This window comes from Talpa occidentalis, unplaced genomic scaffold (assembly GCF_014898055.3).
Source record: "Talpa occidentalis isolate TD23 unplaced genomic scaffold, MPIMG_talOcc4v2.1 talOcc4.3, whole genome shotgun sequence".
NCBI classification, from domain to species: domain Eukaryota; kingdom Metazoa; phylum Chordata; class Mammalia; order Eulipotyphla; family Talpidae; genus Talpa; species Talpa occidentalis.
In genome coordinates this window covers 120,430,023-120,441,410 of record NW_023603184.1, presented here as the reverse complement: position 1 = coordinate 120,441,410, position 11,388 = coordinate 120,430,023, and the positions used below count along the sequence as shown (strand labels likewise).

General features: G+C 38.8%; 1 protein-coding gene and 1 pseudogene across 1 annotated transcript in view; both read left to right on the top strand.

The window, feature by feature from the left end:
* Positions 1–217: 217 nt before the first annotated feature.
* On the top strand, positions 218–1,553 carry LOC119255175 (carboxypeptidase M-like; annotated as a pseudogene).
* Positions 1,554–11,161: 9,608 nt separating this feature from the next.
* The window catches only part of PGAP1 (post-GPI attachment to proteins inositol deacylase 1), a 71,790-nt gene continuing 71,563 nt past the window's right edge, over positions 11,162–11,388 (top strand). The window contains exon 1 of the mRNA XM_037523752.2: positions 11,162–11,381. Within this exon, the coding sequence (XP_037379649.1) occupies positions 11,235–11,381 (147 nt within the window). The 5' untranslated portion in view covers positions 11,162–11,234. The remainder of the gene's footprint in view (positions 11,382–11,388) is intronic.

The following is an 11,388-nucleotide window of genomic DNA, read 5'->3' as shown; positions in this document are numbered from 1 at the left end:
GGGTCCCACATTCTGTAGAGCTGGCATAGAGCTAAGGAATCTGCATTAAAAAAATAGATTCACAGGGGAAGTCTATCAAATCATAGAATATGAAATTATGTCAAAACTATTTAATACAGTCAGAGCACAGAGAACCAACAGTATATTTAAAATAATATACATCTCTGAAGTGTATTATAAGTTTACTATGTTTTTTTATTGTAGGACATCAATTAATATGATTCATCATATTAATAAAGTTAAGGGAAAATATCAGATTATTATCATCATAAATGCCAAAAAAGCATTTGATAAAATTCAGCTTCCTTTCATGATAAAGAATTGGAGACAAAGGAATGGGTGTAGGTGCCTGCCTGGTCAGGAACATGGGCTTCTCAGCCTCTTCTGAGGGCTCCTGCTGCTTTTGACAGCTGCACTGGATTTCAGCTACCATCACCAGGAACAGATGGAAGTATTTTTGAAGAATGTTGCCCAAAACTACACTTCTGTCACTCATTTATATTGTATCAGGAAATCGTGAAAGACTATAGGGTGGAAACTATAACCAATGATGAAAAAACCCTGAAATCACAAAGCTAATCAAGAGCACTAGATATGCATCGTGCCTTCAATGTACCCAGTTGAATTAGAAGTTCTAAAAACAAACAAACAAAAACCCAACCCCTAATTCTACAATAGTGGAAAGGAAAATAGAAACTGCTATGACCTGGATGGAAACTTCCCTGAAGCTTTTAAATTTAATAATGTATTAACTCAGCCTGTGTCTGTGGCAGTCATGGATTTGCTGAAAACCCTCAAAGTGGTGCCCTGGTGGTTACCCCATTGATAATGTTGTTTCAGTAGTTGGAAGATTATCCTTCCAGAGCTTAGCACCCTTTTTTCCATCTATGATAGTGCTTTTCAAAATCTTGCATATACCTGTGCTTCAAGAAATCCCAACATGAAGAAAGGAGATCCAGTGTAAAAATAAAATGAACCCTCCAGATGGAATTATAAATGGGTACTCTCAGATGACTATATCTGGGCCCAGTGTTTTAAAATTATGCCAGAGCTGTCATGCTATCCATATCCTTGTGAAGAGAAGCTTCCACTCTTCTGAAATGATAACAAAGCTTTGTAAATCAAACATATGAAACAGATGCATGTAAGTGTAAAGAGTCAAGTTTTTGATGAGAATAAAAACCTATTACCCAATGTAATTGTAGGAGTCCCAAACCCAAAAATCATTTGTGTCCCTATAGAATCAGCAAATTTGAAGAGTATTATCTCCTCTTACCTATATAATAAAGGTTACAATTCTCCATACAATCCACATCTGTTAACAACCCACATCTCACAAAGATGATTATTTCAGAAAAATCCCAGAACTTCAGTGCTCTTAGAAAGGATATTTTACTTCCATTCAAGCTCTCAAAGGGCAATTGGATTCTATCCCATTATCAAATGCGTCATGTCTTAACATTCCTCTGTACAGTGATTTGCCAAATCACTCAGCTACAACAAAGTTTAGTCTATACTTATTTTCAGTAAATCTTTTTCATATATTTCTCTAAGCAAAATGTGAACTCAAGCTCCCATAACTACCTATAATCAGGATTACTCACACCAGGTTATTGAAACTAACTCCCTTTCAACTGAATAAAGTGCATGGCCCTTCCCTAAAAAAGAGAAATGGGTGTTTCCAAATCCTGCAGAAAGTGACATATGGTGGTAACAAAAGGAATTATTTGGCCTTGATGCATGGAGGACAACTATACTTAATCTTGAAGTAGTCTTAGAAATCTGCAAGAAGTTAAACTTGTGAAGCAAAAAAAGAAGTTTCTACAAGAAAAGGAGCTCCTAAGTTTGTATGCAGTGTGCCAGATGAATATAAGTAATGAAGATGAACATTTATTAATCACTTTGCCAATGGTGCTATATGTGAAGAAATAGCAAGTGCCATATATTAGTTCTCAATGCAGGCAGAAATGATAGGACTGGGAATATTTAGTTTTACAAAATGTTTTGAGGAAAGATGAGAAAATAAGCAACCATGCCTCTGTGGTCCATTGAAATAGAGGCTCATGGGATAACAAGGTTGTGTCTACAGAGCCCCAAAACTACCGGTAAATTAAGTATCCTCACCTTTCTGCACCCAGATGCCACTGTCCACTGTTATGAGGATGACCCCCAAATGTGTAACACTATCCTCTCTACTGACATTCAGACTCACGTCCAGCTGCCTCCTGGGCATATCCACCTGATGTGACCCACAGTTATCTTAAATCATCATGTCAAAAATTGAACATGCTTTTCTCTAGGGTTGCTCTTCTTCCCATGTTCCCCTACTAAATTACCTGTACTACCAACTGGAAACCTGAGTCATCTTTGATACCTCTTCCTCCTTCTTCAGTAAAGTCTGCAAAGTCAGGAAAGTCTGACTTTACTGGTGTGACCTAGGTCTAGGTCAAGTGCTTCTTAGTTCCCACATACATAACATACTGTTTGTGTCTCCTCTCTCTGGAAAGCTATATTGACCTCCTATATTGTTTTGCTCAATCCTTTAAAGTTCAAGTGTCAGCTCTTCTAGGAAGCTTTTGCTGACCATATTCCCATTGCATGCCATTCTACCCACTCCCAGTTAATCTGGACTTAGAGGGAAATTTTGCTCCCAAAATTAAATGGCTTATCTGTGTTTTGGGATTTACAGCACTGTATTAAGATCTTCTGCTTCCATGTGAGATTTTTTTCTAGTAGAGTGTGAGCTCTTTGAGGCTAGGTTATTTGTTCAAAAAATTCATTTTTATGTATTTTTAAATTTATTTTATATATTTTATATATTTCATATATTTTTTAATTTTGGAGGACAAATACTTTCCTTTCACAGAGTAGGAAATGAATGAGTATACAATGTGTTCCTGCAACCTGTTACTCCCAGTCTTCAAGTCATTATATGAAGTTAGATATGCTTTGGCAACCTCTGGGTCACTAGTAACACTGTCAGAAGAGGGTTTTGATAGGTTTCATGTATGAAGAAGTAGATTTAAATTTGATGCTTTTAAAAATAAATAAATAAGAATTGAGGGGTGCTTTAGTACCTAAGGCTAGCAGGCAGGCCCACAGAAGCATGCCGAGGACCTTCAAGACATATTGGCTTCTGACTTGTAGTGGGATATTCTGGACCCCACATAACTGCAAGTAATTTTTCATTTTCATTATCCTTTCATTGTTCAGCAATCATCTTCATTTTGTTGCTTAGATTCTTCTTTTCTTCAGTTCAGAACTAGGAGTCTCTGGTTGTTGTCTTGGTTCCTAACTTTGTTCAGTTCCTTGCTCTGCTTTTGTACACTACATTTTGGCAATTTGTCATCTCCTCAGTCTCAACTTCAGTCTGGCCCCTACTTTTTGGATTATTTTCACTGACTGTTCAAAGGGAACCACCTCCACACATAGTTATGAGAAAGAAGGAGGAACCATAATCTTCCATCTGGCGAGACATCTGGGTAACTTAGGAGCACTGGGCCAGGAGCCATTGGGCTGAACTGAGTAGACATGAGTGCCAGCAATAAAGCCCTTGGCATGTGGCCAAACCATAAAATACAAACAGAAAAGTTGAAAATGAGACTGTTGGTTCAATCTCTGCTCAAAGAACCAAATGGATATCAATCATGTGGAACCTGTCAGAAGAGTAGACTTTATAATATACTCACTAAATTGAGGGTTTTAAGACTAGAGAGACAGGGAACTTTCTCTGGACTCATCTCAGCATTGGCTTCTGCTACATACAGCAAGCAAGCCTGCAATCTTGCCATGTGTTTCTTTACTCGGGAGACTTGAAACAGAGTTCTGGCAGCAGCATCCACCCAGCTGAGAGGACTTATGAAGCACCAGCAGTATCTGTGGGGTTGTGGTAGGCCTCACAGTAGCAGAGGGGAGAAATATATACAGTTTTAGGAAGAGCCACTACACAGAAAAACAGAAATGTGCTGGATAGCTACCTTATATCATAGGTGTGACAGATACAAAAATCAGCTGTCCATAGAAACTCAGCACCTTTACTGAAATGTGCTCCTTATGGGGAGATTCCCTAGCCCTTAAAAAGAAACTTATACTGTTTTTCTGCAACCTGTCAGAAAAATGTACTCATCACTCCCTGAAGGACCTCCCACCTTTCATTAAGTCTTTATTTTTGAATGTTGGTTTTGTTCCACGTACTATGGTCCCCTCTTTGACAGATACAAGGATGATTGTCTTTATGTTCAATGAACTGTTAGTCTTTCCTTTTTCTTCCCTGTTTGATACCAGGAAAATCTTTTACATTTTATTGGGAAGGTAATAGTTTTCTAAATACCCAAGTGCTAAGAAGCTCATAGTAATAATAGCAGCTTTTTAAGTGCCTATTACATATCCCACAGTTTACACACAAATATCTGTGTTTTTTTTAAAGATTTATTTGTTTATGCATATAAGCACTGGGGTACAGGCCAGAGATATGGGAGGTGAGAGAATTCACCAGAGACAGAGCGGAGAACAGAACAGGCAGACTGAAATACACTGCTGAGGGGAGCAGTGAGCGAGACAGGAGAGGTCTGCTGCACCATGTGGGTTTCTCCCTTGCCGGCTAGCCTGGGATGAACTTGTGCTGCAGAGGCTGCGAACTGCTTCATAGTGTGGTGCTTAACCCCTTGTGCCACCAGGGAGGCCCAGATATCTGTGATTTTTGTGGAAACTGCCAGGATGGAATTTTTTCCCCAGTTTTACAGATGAGGAAACTAAGGCTCAAATTAAATAATTTCCCAAATCATAGAAACAATGAATCAGAGGTAAAAACAGAATCAGTCCTATTTACATAATGCTATTAGTTGAGAACAGTTTATTTTGGAGGACAAATCCTTGGAAACTCCTCTGCTTCTTACCAAGTCATAAGTAATTCAGCATTAAGAAAAGTACATATATGTATCACATGATGTTGGTATTCTCTTTTAACATAAAATACTTTATTTTAGCTAAGTTAATTTTCTGAATTAATATTTTACTCCCCAAGTCTTTCCAAAAATATTTTAAATATTAAGATTTGTTTCACAATAAGTAGTCTACTCTGGCCATTAGTGTTTACAATTAAAATGTTTTTGACTATGAGAAATTTTATATTTCATAGTGAAAGGCTTACATCTAACTAAAACTTTTATTAAATTTTACTGAAGTAAAGAAAAATACATTTATTCAAAAACACTTTTGTAATGCCTCCAATTACAAGGTCCTATAATGTGCTTAGATATTAAAAATGACCAAGATCCTCTTACATCCCAGTGCCTTTGAAAACCTATAATACTATGGGGGAAGTAGACATCTAAGCAGTAAACTGATACAAGGCACCCACAAATGATGACTACATTATTCATTATTATCTGAAAATATCAATTTGCCACCTAGAGCCTCTTGAACTGTACTTACATTAAAACAAATTTCTGTTGTGCACTTCACCCCCCAAATTGGTTTTAACTAGATTTTTAAAATAGAGGAATACAGGTTTTTCAAGATATAATTGACATGTAACAGTATAAAGTTTAAGGTATAAAATGTGTTGATTTGAAAGGAATACTGCTTTTATAAGATACATTATCACCATTAGGTAATATAGTAATGCTAAACCAAGCTTTAGTTATTTATAGCTACTATTTTTTAGGATCCTGATTTTATTCCATGATAGACACAAATTGGTGGAACAAAGAACAAAGTTATAGTGGTAGTGTGCTCTATTGACTGGAAATCCAATTATTTCTCCCTTGACATCTACTATTTTTTTATTCCCTCTCCTTATTTCTTTAAATAAAACATTTCATTCTAGAAGACTTTGTCCTTTTCTTATAAATTTCCATTACTTTCTTATATTATTCCCAAGAAATGTTAAATCTATGATTCAATAATTTAAACATTTGATAGTTTTGAGGTTAAAACATATTAGGTTATTTAGCAAATACATGTAGTGCTTTATATTCAAAAGGTATTCTTCATCCTTAGAAACAAGTTTTATTCTCTACTACAAGAAAACAGCATACAGTCCAAGTGATTACATTTTTTCCCCTCCTGGTTTTAATAGTGAGAGATAGCACAAACAATTAACAATGTAGATTGCAAAGCTGAGGTTGTGTTGCTTTTCATTTTGCAGCAATGAAGACTGAACTGGTGAAAAAAGGGTAATAGGTTGAAAATCCTTATTTTGGTTTTGATGATCTACTACTCTGTTTCCTTGGAAACAGAATTGGCAGCCACAGAGTTGTTGGTATTGTGTATTTTTTTTTCTTTTTAAGCTTTGAAGCTTCAAAGAAAAGGTAAGATTTTATGATAATAATCTGTAGAATTGGATATTTTCAAATTAAAAGATAGTGCCTATTGAATTTCTATTACATCTAAGGTACTAGGAGATAAAATTAACAAGTATGAGAAAAGACTTTAAACCAATTGAGTGGGATAAATTTTTGTGTCTAATAGTCAATCTAATATATATTTGGGATTTTTTTTATTAAAGAAAAAGGGGAAATAAATCTTATTTTAAAACCTATAGTGAGAGGGCAATGCATTGAGGCCATTATGATTTGGTGAAGTTTATTTTAGAAAACAACTAGATTCCCAAGCCAGACATCACTATTTCTTCTTCCTGTGTATAAAAAATAGCCAATATGAGGGTAGATGCTATGTGTTAAGAAGACATTCTTTGCCTCCTATAAATAAAACAAACACACACTCAAGGAAACTTAAGAAAATCTAAAAGATTTTCTGGAAAACTTATGAATTAATGAATTTACTAAATATTTCAATTGAGGGGTGATTGTCAAATGACAATAATATGGCCTATTCTTTTATGAAAGGTTGCATTAAGTTTTCAAAACCTCAATTTAATTAAAATGTGAGTGATAAACTTTGAAAAATCAAATAACTTCAAGTCTAAAGATTTCAAGATATTTGTCCTAAATCAAAATCACTGTGTCAGAATTGGAAGTTCTACAACACATATCTCTTGAACACCAGTGTTCCTTGGGTCTCTGTTAATAACAAGTGTTCACTGATTTAATTTTGCAAATATTTGACTTTCACACAATTTGTAGGAACTTATCTAGTGTTCAAAAAACTAGATATACACTGTAAGAAACTAAACACTATGTGAACATGCAGCTAAATGAAATAACTGACAAATGTGGTCTTAATAGCCACATTTAAGTTTTGTGTTTTTTTGTGTGAACTGGAAAGTTGCCTGCTTCTTAGAATGTGTTGGAAAGTATTTTATACTTGGGACTGTGGGAAGCTCACCTTCTCAGTTCTTCCAACCATAGCCATTTATTCATCTATTGATTCATTCAGTCAATAATTCAATACACACTCCCTGAACTCCTATTATATAATGTATATAAATCATTCTCTGGAATCCCTTTACCCCTAACAGTTACTATTAACATTTTTGTGCACCAGTACCCTTTGTTCATATCTCTAACACCATATTGTGGGGAAGTTTGTTTTGTACCCACCTATAAACTATTAGCTCTTTGAAACGGGTGTTTCTCACTCATCTTTTTTATCCCAAGCCCTGTTAGGAGCTTGGCACATTATAGTCAATCAAATGCCTTGTGATTACATAATATCTAATTTTGGTTTTGCCTTGTGAGAAAGATACATAAAAGCAACAGATATATGTTAACTAACGAGACCACAAAAATTGGGGAGCCAGAGTGAAGATCACTGTTGAATACTACTGATTCCCTCTTATTAACTGACCACTTACTTCTTAAAACAGTAATTTGCAAATGTGTTTACTCTTTGCAGCATTGACTTGCACTCTGAGCTCTATTCTCACACATTGGATGTTTATTACTACACAAAGATATTAAGATCATCTAATAAGAGCGTCTCCATCTCAGTATTTTCTTTCTTATATTTCTGAAAAAAATGTGTTTCTCTTTCTTCTCTTTATTTAAAGTCATTTTTTACTAGCTCATATTCTTTCACTTGCAAATATGCTTTAGTGTTGTTGTTCTGGCCTGAAGAAAACTTTAGGAAACATACTACTACACTACATATAATGTGTATAAATACATAGCCTATATTTATAGCTGGTCTGGAGCGGAGGAGCAGCTGGACATTATTGATCAATGGGTTTTCCTGAACAATTAGGAAACTTCCCATTCCATAAGAGTTTAGTACCTTCTACTTGTCATATAAAACTTAAATTCCTTTGTCAACTTTTGTTATGGCTCCAGTTTACTTTTCTAGTCCTATTTACTCTAAACCTTTATTAATAGTCTGTGTTATGAGATCAATTCAAAGAGGATCTAACCCAATGAGACATCCCCACTGAAAACAGGGTTCAGAACCAAACTGAGAAGAAAAGGGAAGACAGTGTTTTAAGGAAGAAGTGACAAATGTAGGAGAAAGATCAAGTAAGACTGAAGAGTGTCATTTGGATTTAATAACTAGGTCAATGGTTACCTCTGCAAGAGCAGTTTCATTGGAGTGAGGTGGAGGAGACAAAAATTATAGTGCCAGGGTGTGGGTGAGAGGTGAGGAACTGGAGATAAGTAGAGGCCACACCTGTAGGATCACTGGCTGAGATGAGAAGGCAAGAGCTACCAGTGACAGATGCAGACAGGAATTTTCTTTTTAAAGTTAAATAAGACCTTAGCATATCTTTATGCTTCTGGGAGGGAGGGTAAGACAGGAGAGAATGACAGACTTTAACTTGATAGAATTAATTTCTTAAAGAGAATGGAAGGGGTGGGAGCTAAAACACAACAATAGGAATTTACTTTTGATGTCCTCTAAGGACAGTGAAGTGGAATAATAATGATGCCAGTATGACTTGCCAGGCATTGTTCCAATCTCTTTAGATGTATTAAATGAATTAGGACACTGGATGGAGATGATAAACTTGGGAATGAAGTTGAAGGAATATGCACCTGTAAATAAAAATTATTTCTATGAATATGAGCGAAAACTATGTACTAATACTGTAGTAAAAGAGGAGGAAGAAAAGATGGTGTAAGAAGCTTAAAAAGTAGTGGTTTGGAAGATAGGAGTGGAAGTTTACCAGAAACACACAAAGTATTTCGGAACAGAAATTTAAAGGATTGTGTTGCTTTATTTCAGCAGTGCCTAGATACACTTCATTGGAGCTCAGAGCCAGATAGATTAAACCAAGTTTGGAGGTTTGTAAACCATGGGATCCAAAGACTAGAATTCAAGAAGCTGACAGCCATTTACAGAGGTGGTTAAGTAATACTTATAGGATTAGGTTAAATATGAAAAGAAATGAAACCCGGAGGATAATGGATAGGAAAAAGTAAACAAGTAGGAAAAAAAAAAGATTTTAAAGAATCCACTATTACACTCATATATAAATGGACAGTCAAGGCGGCAGGTTACCACAACCCATGAAAGTCACCAAAAGAATAAGCTTTGTGGGACCTCCCTGGTGGCTCACGGGATTAAGTCTCAGCACTATGAAGCTATCACCAGTCACTGTGGCATGAGTTTGATCCCCAATGCAGCAGACCAGACCTCTCCTGCCTCCCAGGCTGCTCTGCTCAGGAGTGTATTTCAGTCAATCCACCTGTTGTGCTCCCCACTCTGTCTCTGATGCATCCTCTCACCCCCTTCTCCCCACCTCCAGCACCTCTGGCCTATACCCCAGCTCTTCTATGTATAAATAAAACAAATCTTAAAAAAAGAATAAGCTTTGTTATCTTTATGTTCAGGCTTCCCCCAAAAGCAGTTTTTAGGCAAGATAAATCTTGGTTCCTCAAAGTGTAGTCCTTCACTAGCACCACTGGCATCACCAAGGAGCTTGCTAGAAGTGCAAAATTTTGACCTTATCTGGAGCTGCTGCTTAGAATCTGCTTTTTAAATAAAATCTCCAAGTGATTTATGTGTGCATTAAGAAGCACTGGGATGGATGAGACTGTAGATTCACCTTTGGTTTATTTGTGCTGGTCTTGCTATGCTAGGAGAAATAAGGGGCAGACATTTCTCTCTGATAATATCCAGCTACCAGAAAAAATGTTTTCTATTTTTATGTATAACATAATTCCTCCAAGAGAACTAAATTTCAGTCAGTGCCAAAAATAATTCTAAAGGGGATTTGCAGTTAGGACACCCCCCCCCCCCACACACACACATATACACACACACACAGAGCTGTTGGGTCAGCTTTAAAGAGTGATTCCCTGATTTTCTCCTCATCACATTCCGTCTCCTTCAGTGTTCTCGTGTTTTGAAGCTGGTAAGCTGCATTTTAGCCCTTTCTCTGTGCATTAACACAGAGAAATTAAGTCACTTTAGAGTCTGAGCGAAATTTTCCCAGAGGAGGAGGTTCTGGGGAGCAAGCCAGTCAGTATCAAACTGCTCACGCCAAATACGGGCTGGGAATCGTCGGTGTTAATGGAAATTTGGGTAACATTCTTTAGAGACTATCGATGCTTTTGTGATCCAGGCTTTCGTCTCACACCAAGCACAGAATTGTGTCGATCTGAATTTTTTTTTTTTTAAATGAGCGGATGCTTTTAAGCGCTGTAACCTACTGAGCGGACTTTAGCGGTCAGAGGGGGGGGGACCATTTGTTCCTTCCAAGCTAACTGGTCTGGAGACCCGCGATCGTGCCCTGTCGCCTCGGGCAGAGCCGAAATTGCAGCGGCCTGGGCGTTTTAAATCGAACGGGCAGGATTCTCAAACCGCGCAGGGAGAGGGGACAGCGTGCGACCAGCCAGCGGACGGCTCGGAGGTCGCCCCTGCCCTCGCCCTACATCTTCAATCGCCTCCGCCTCCTCAGGTGAACCCACCCGCCCCGACGGTCACCCCCACTTCCTTCCTCTCCTGCCCCCCCAGGGCTCCCGCGCTCAGCCCATCCATCTCCAGCCCCCTTTCTTCCCCCCCGCCCTCTCAATGCCTTTCCCTCCCGTCGCCTCCTCCCGCTCTCCCCTCGCCCTCCAGCCCAGCCCTCTCCGCCTTCCCCATCCCTCTCGGCACGGATCCGAGCTCCGGCCGCCAGCGCCGCCTCCCTCCTCAGCCGGACGCCCGGCAGGAGGCGCCGCGGGTCGGCTTCGCGCAGGCGCAGTGCGGGGCGGGCGCGCAGGCCGGGCGGGCGTCGGCGCAGGCGCGCGCGGCTCCGGCTCCGCTCGGGCGCTGGCGCGGGTGGCGGGGCGTCCTCCTGCTCGCTCTGTCAGGACTGGGGGGCCCGCGGCGGCGGTCGCAGCGGTAGCGGCGGCACCATGTTTCTTCCCTCAGTCAACCTCTGGAACCTGGCATTTTATGTCCTCATGATCTTCATGGCAACCCTGGGGCTGTGGGACGTCTTCTTCGGCTTCGAAGAGAACAAGTGCAGTATGAGCTACATGTTTGAGTACCCGGAGTATCAGGTGGGGT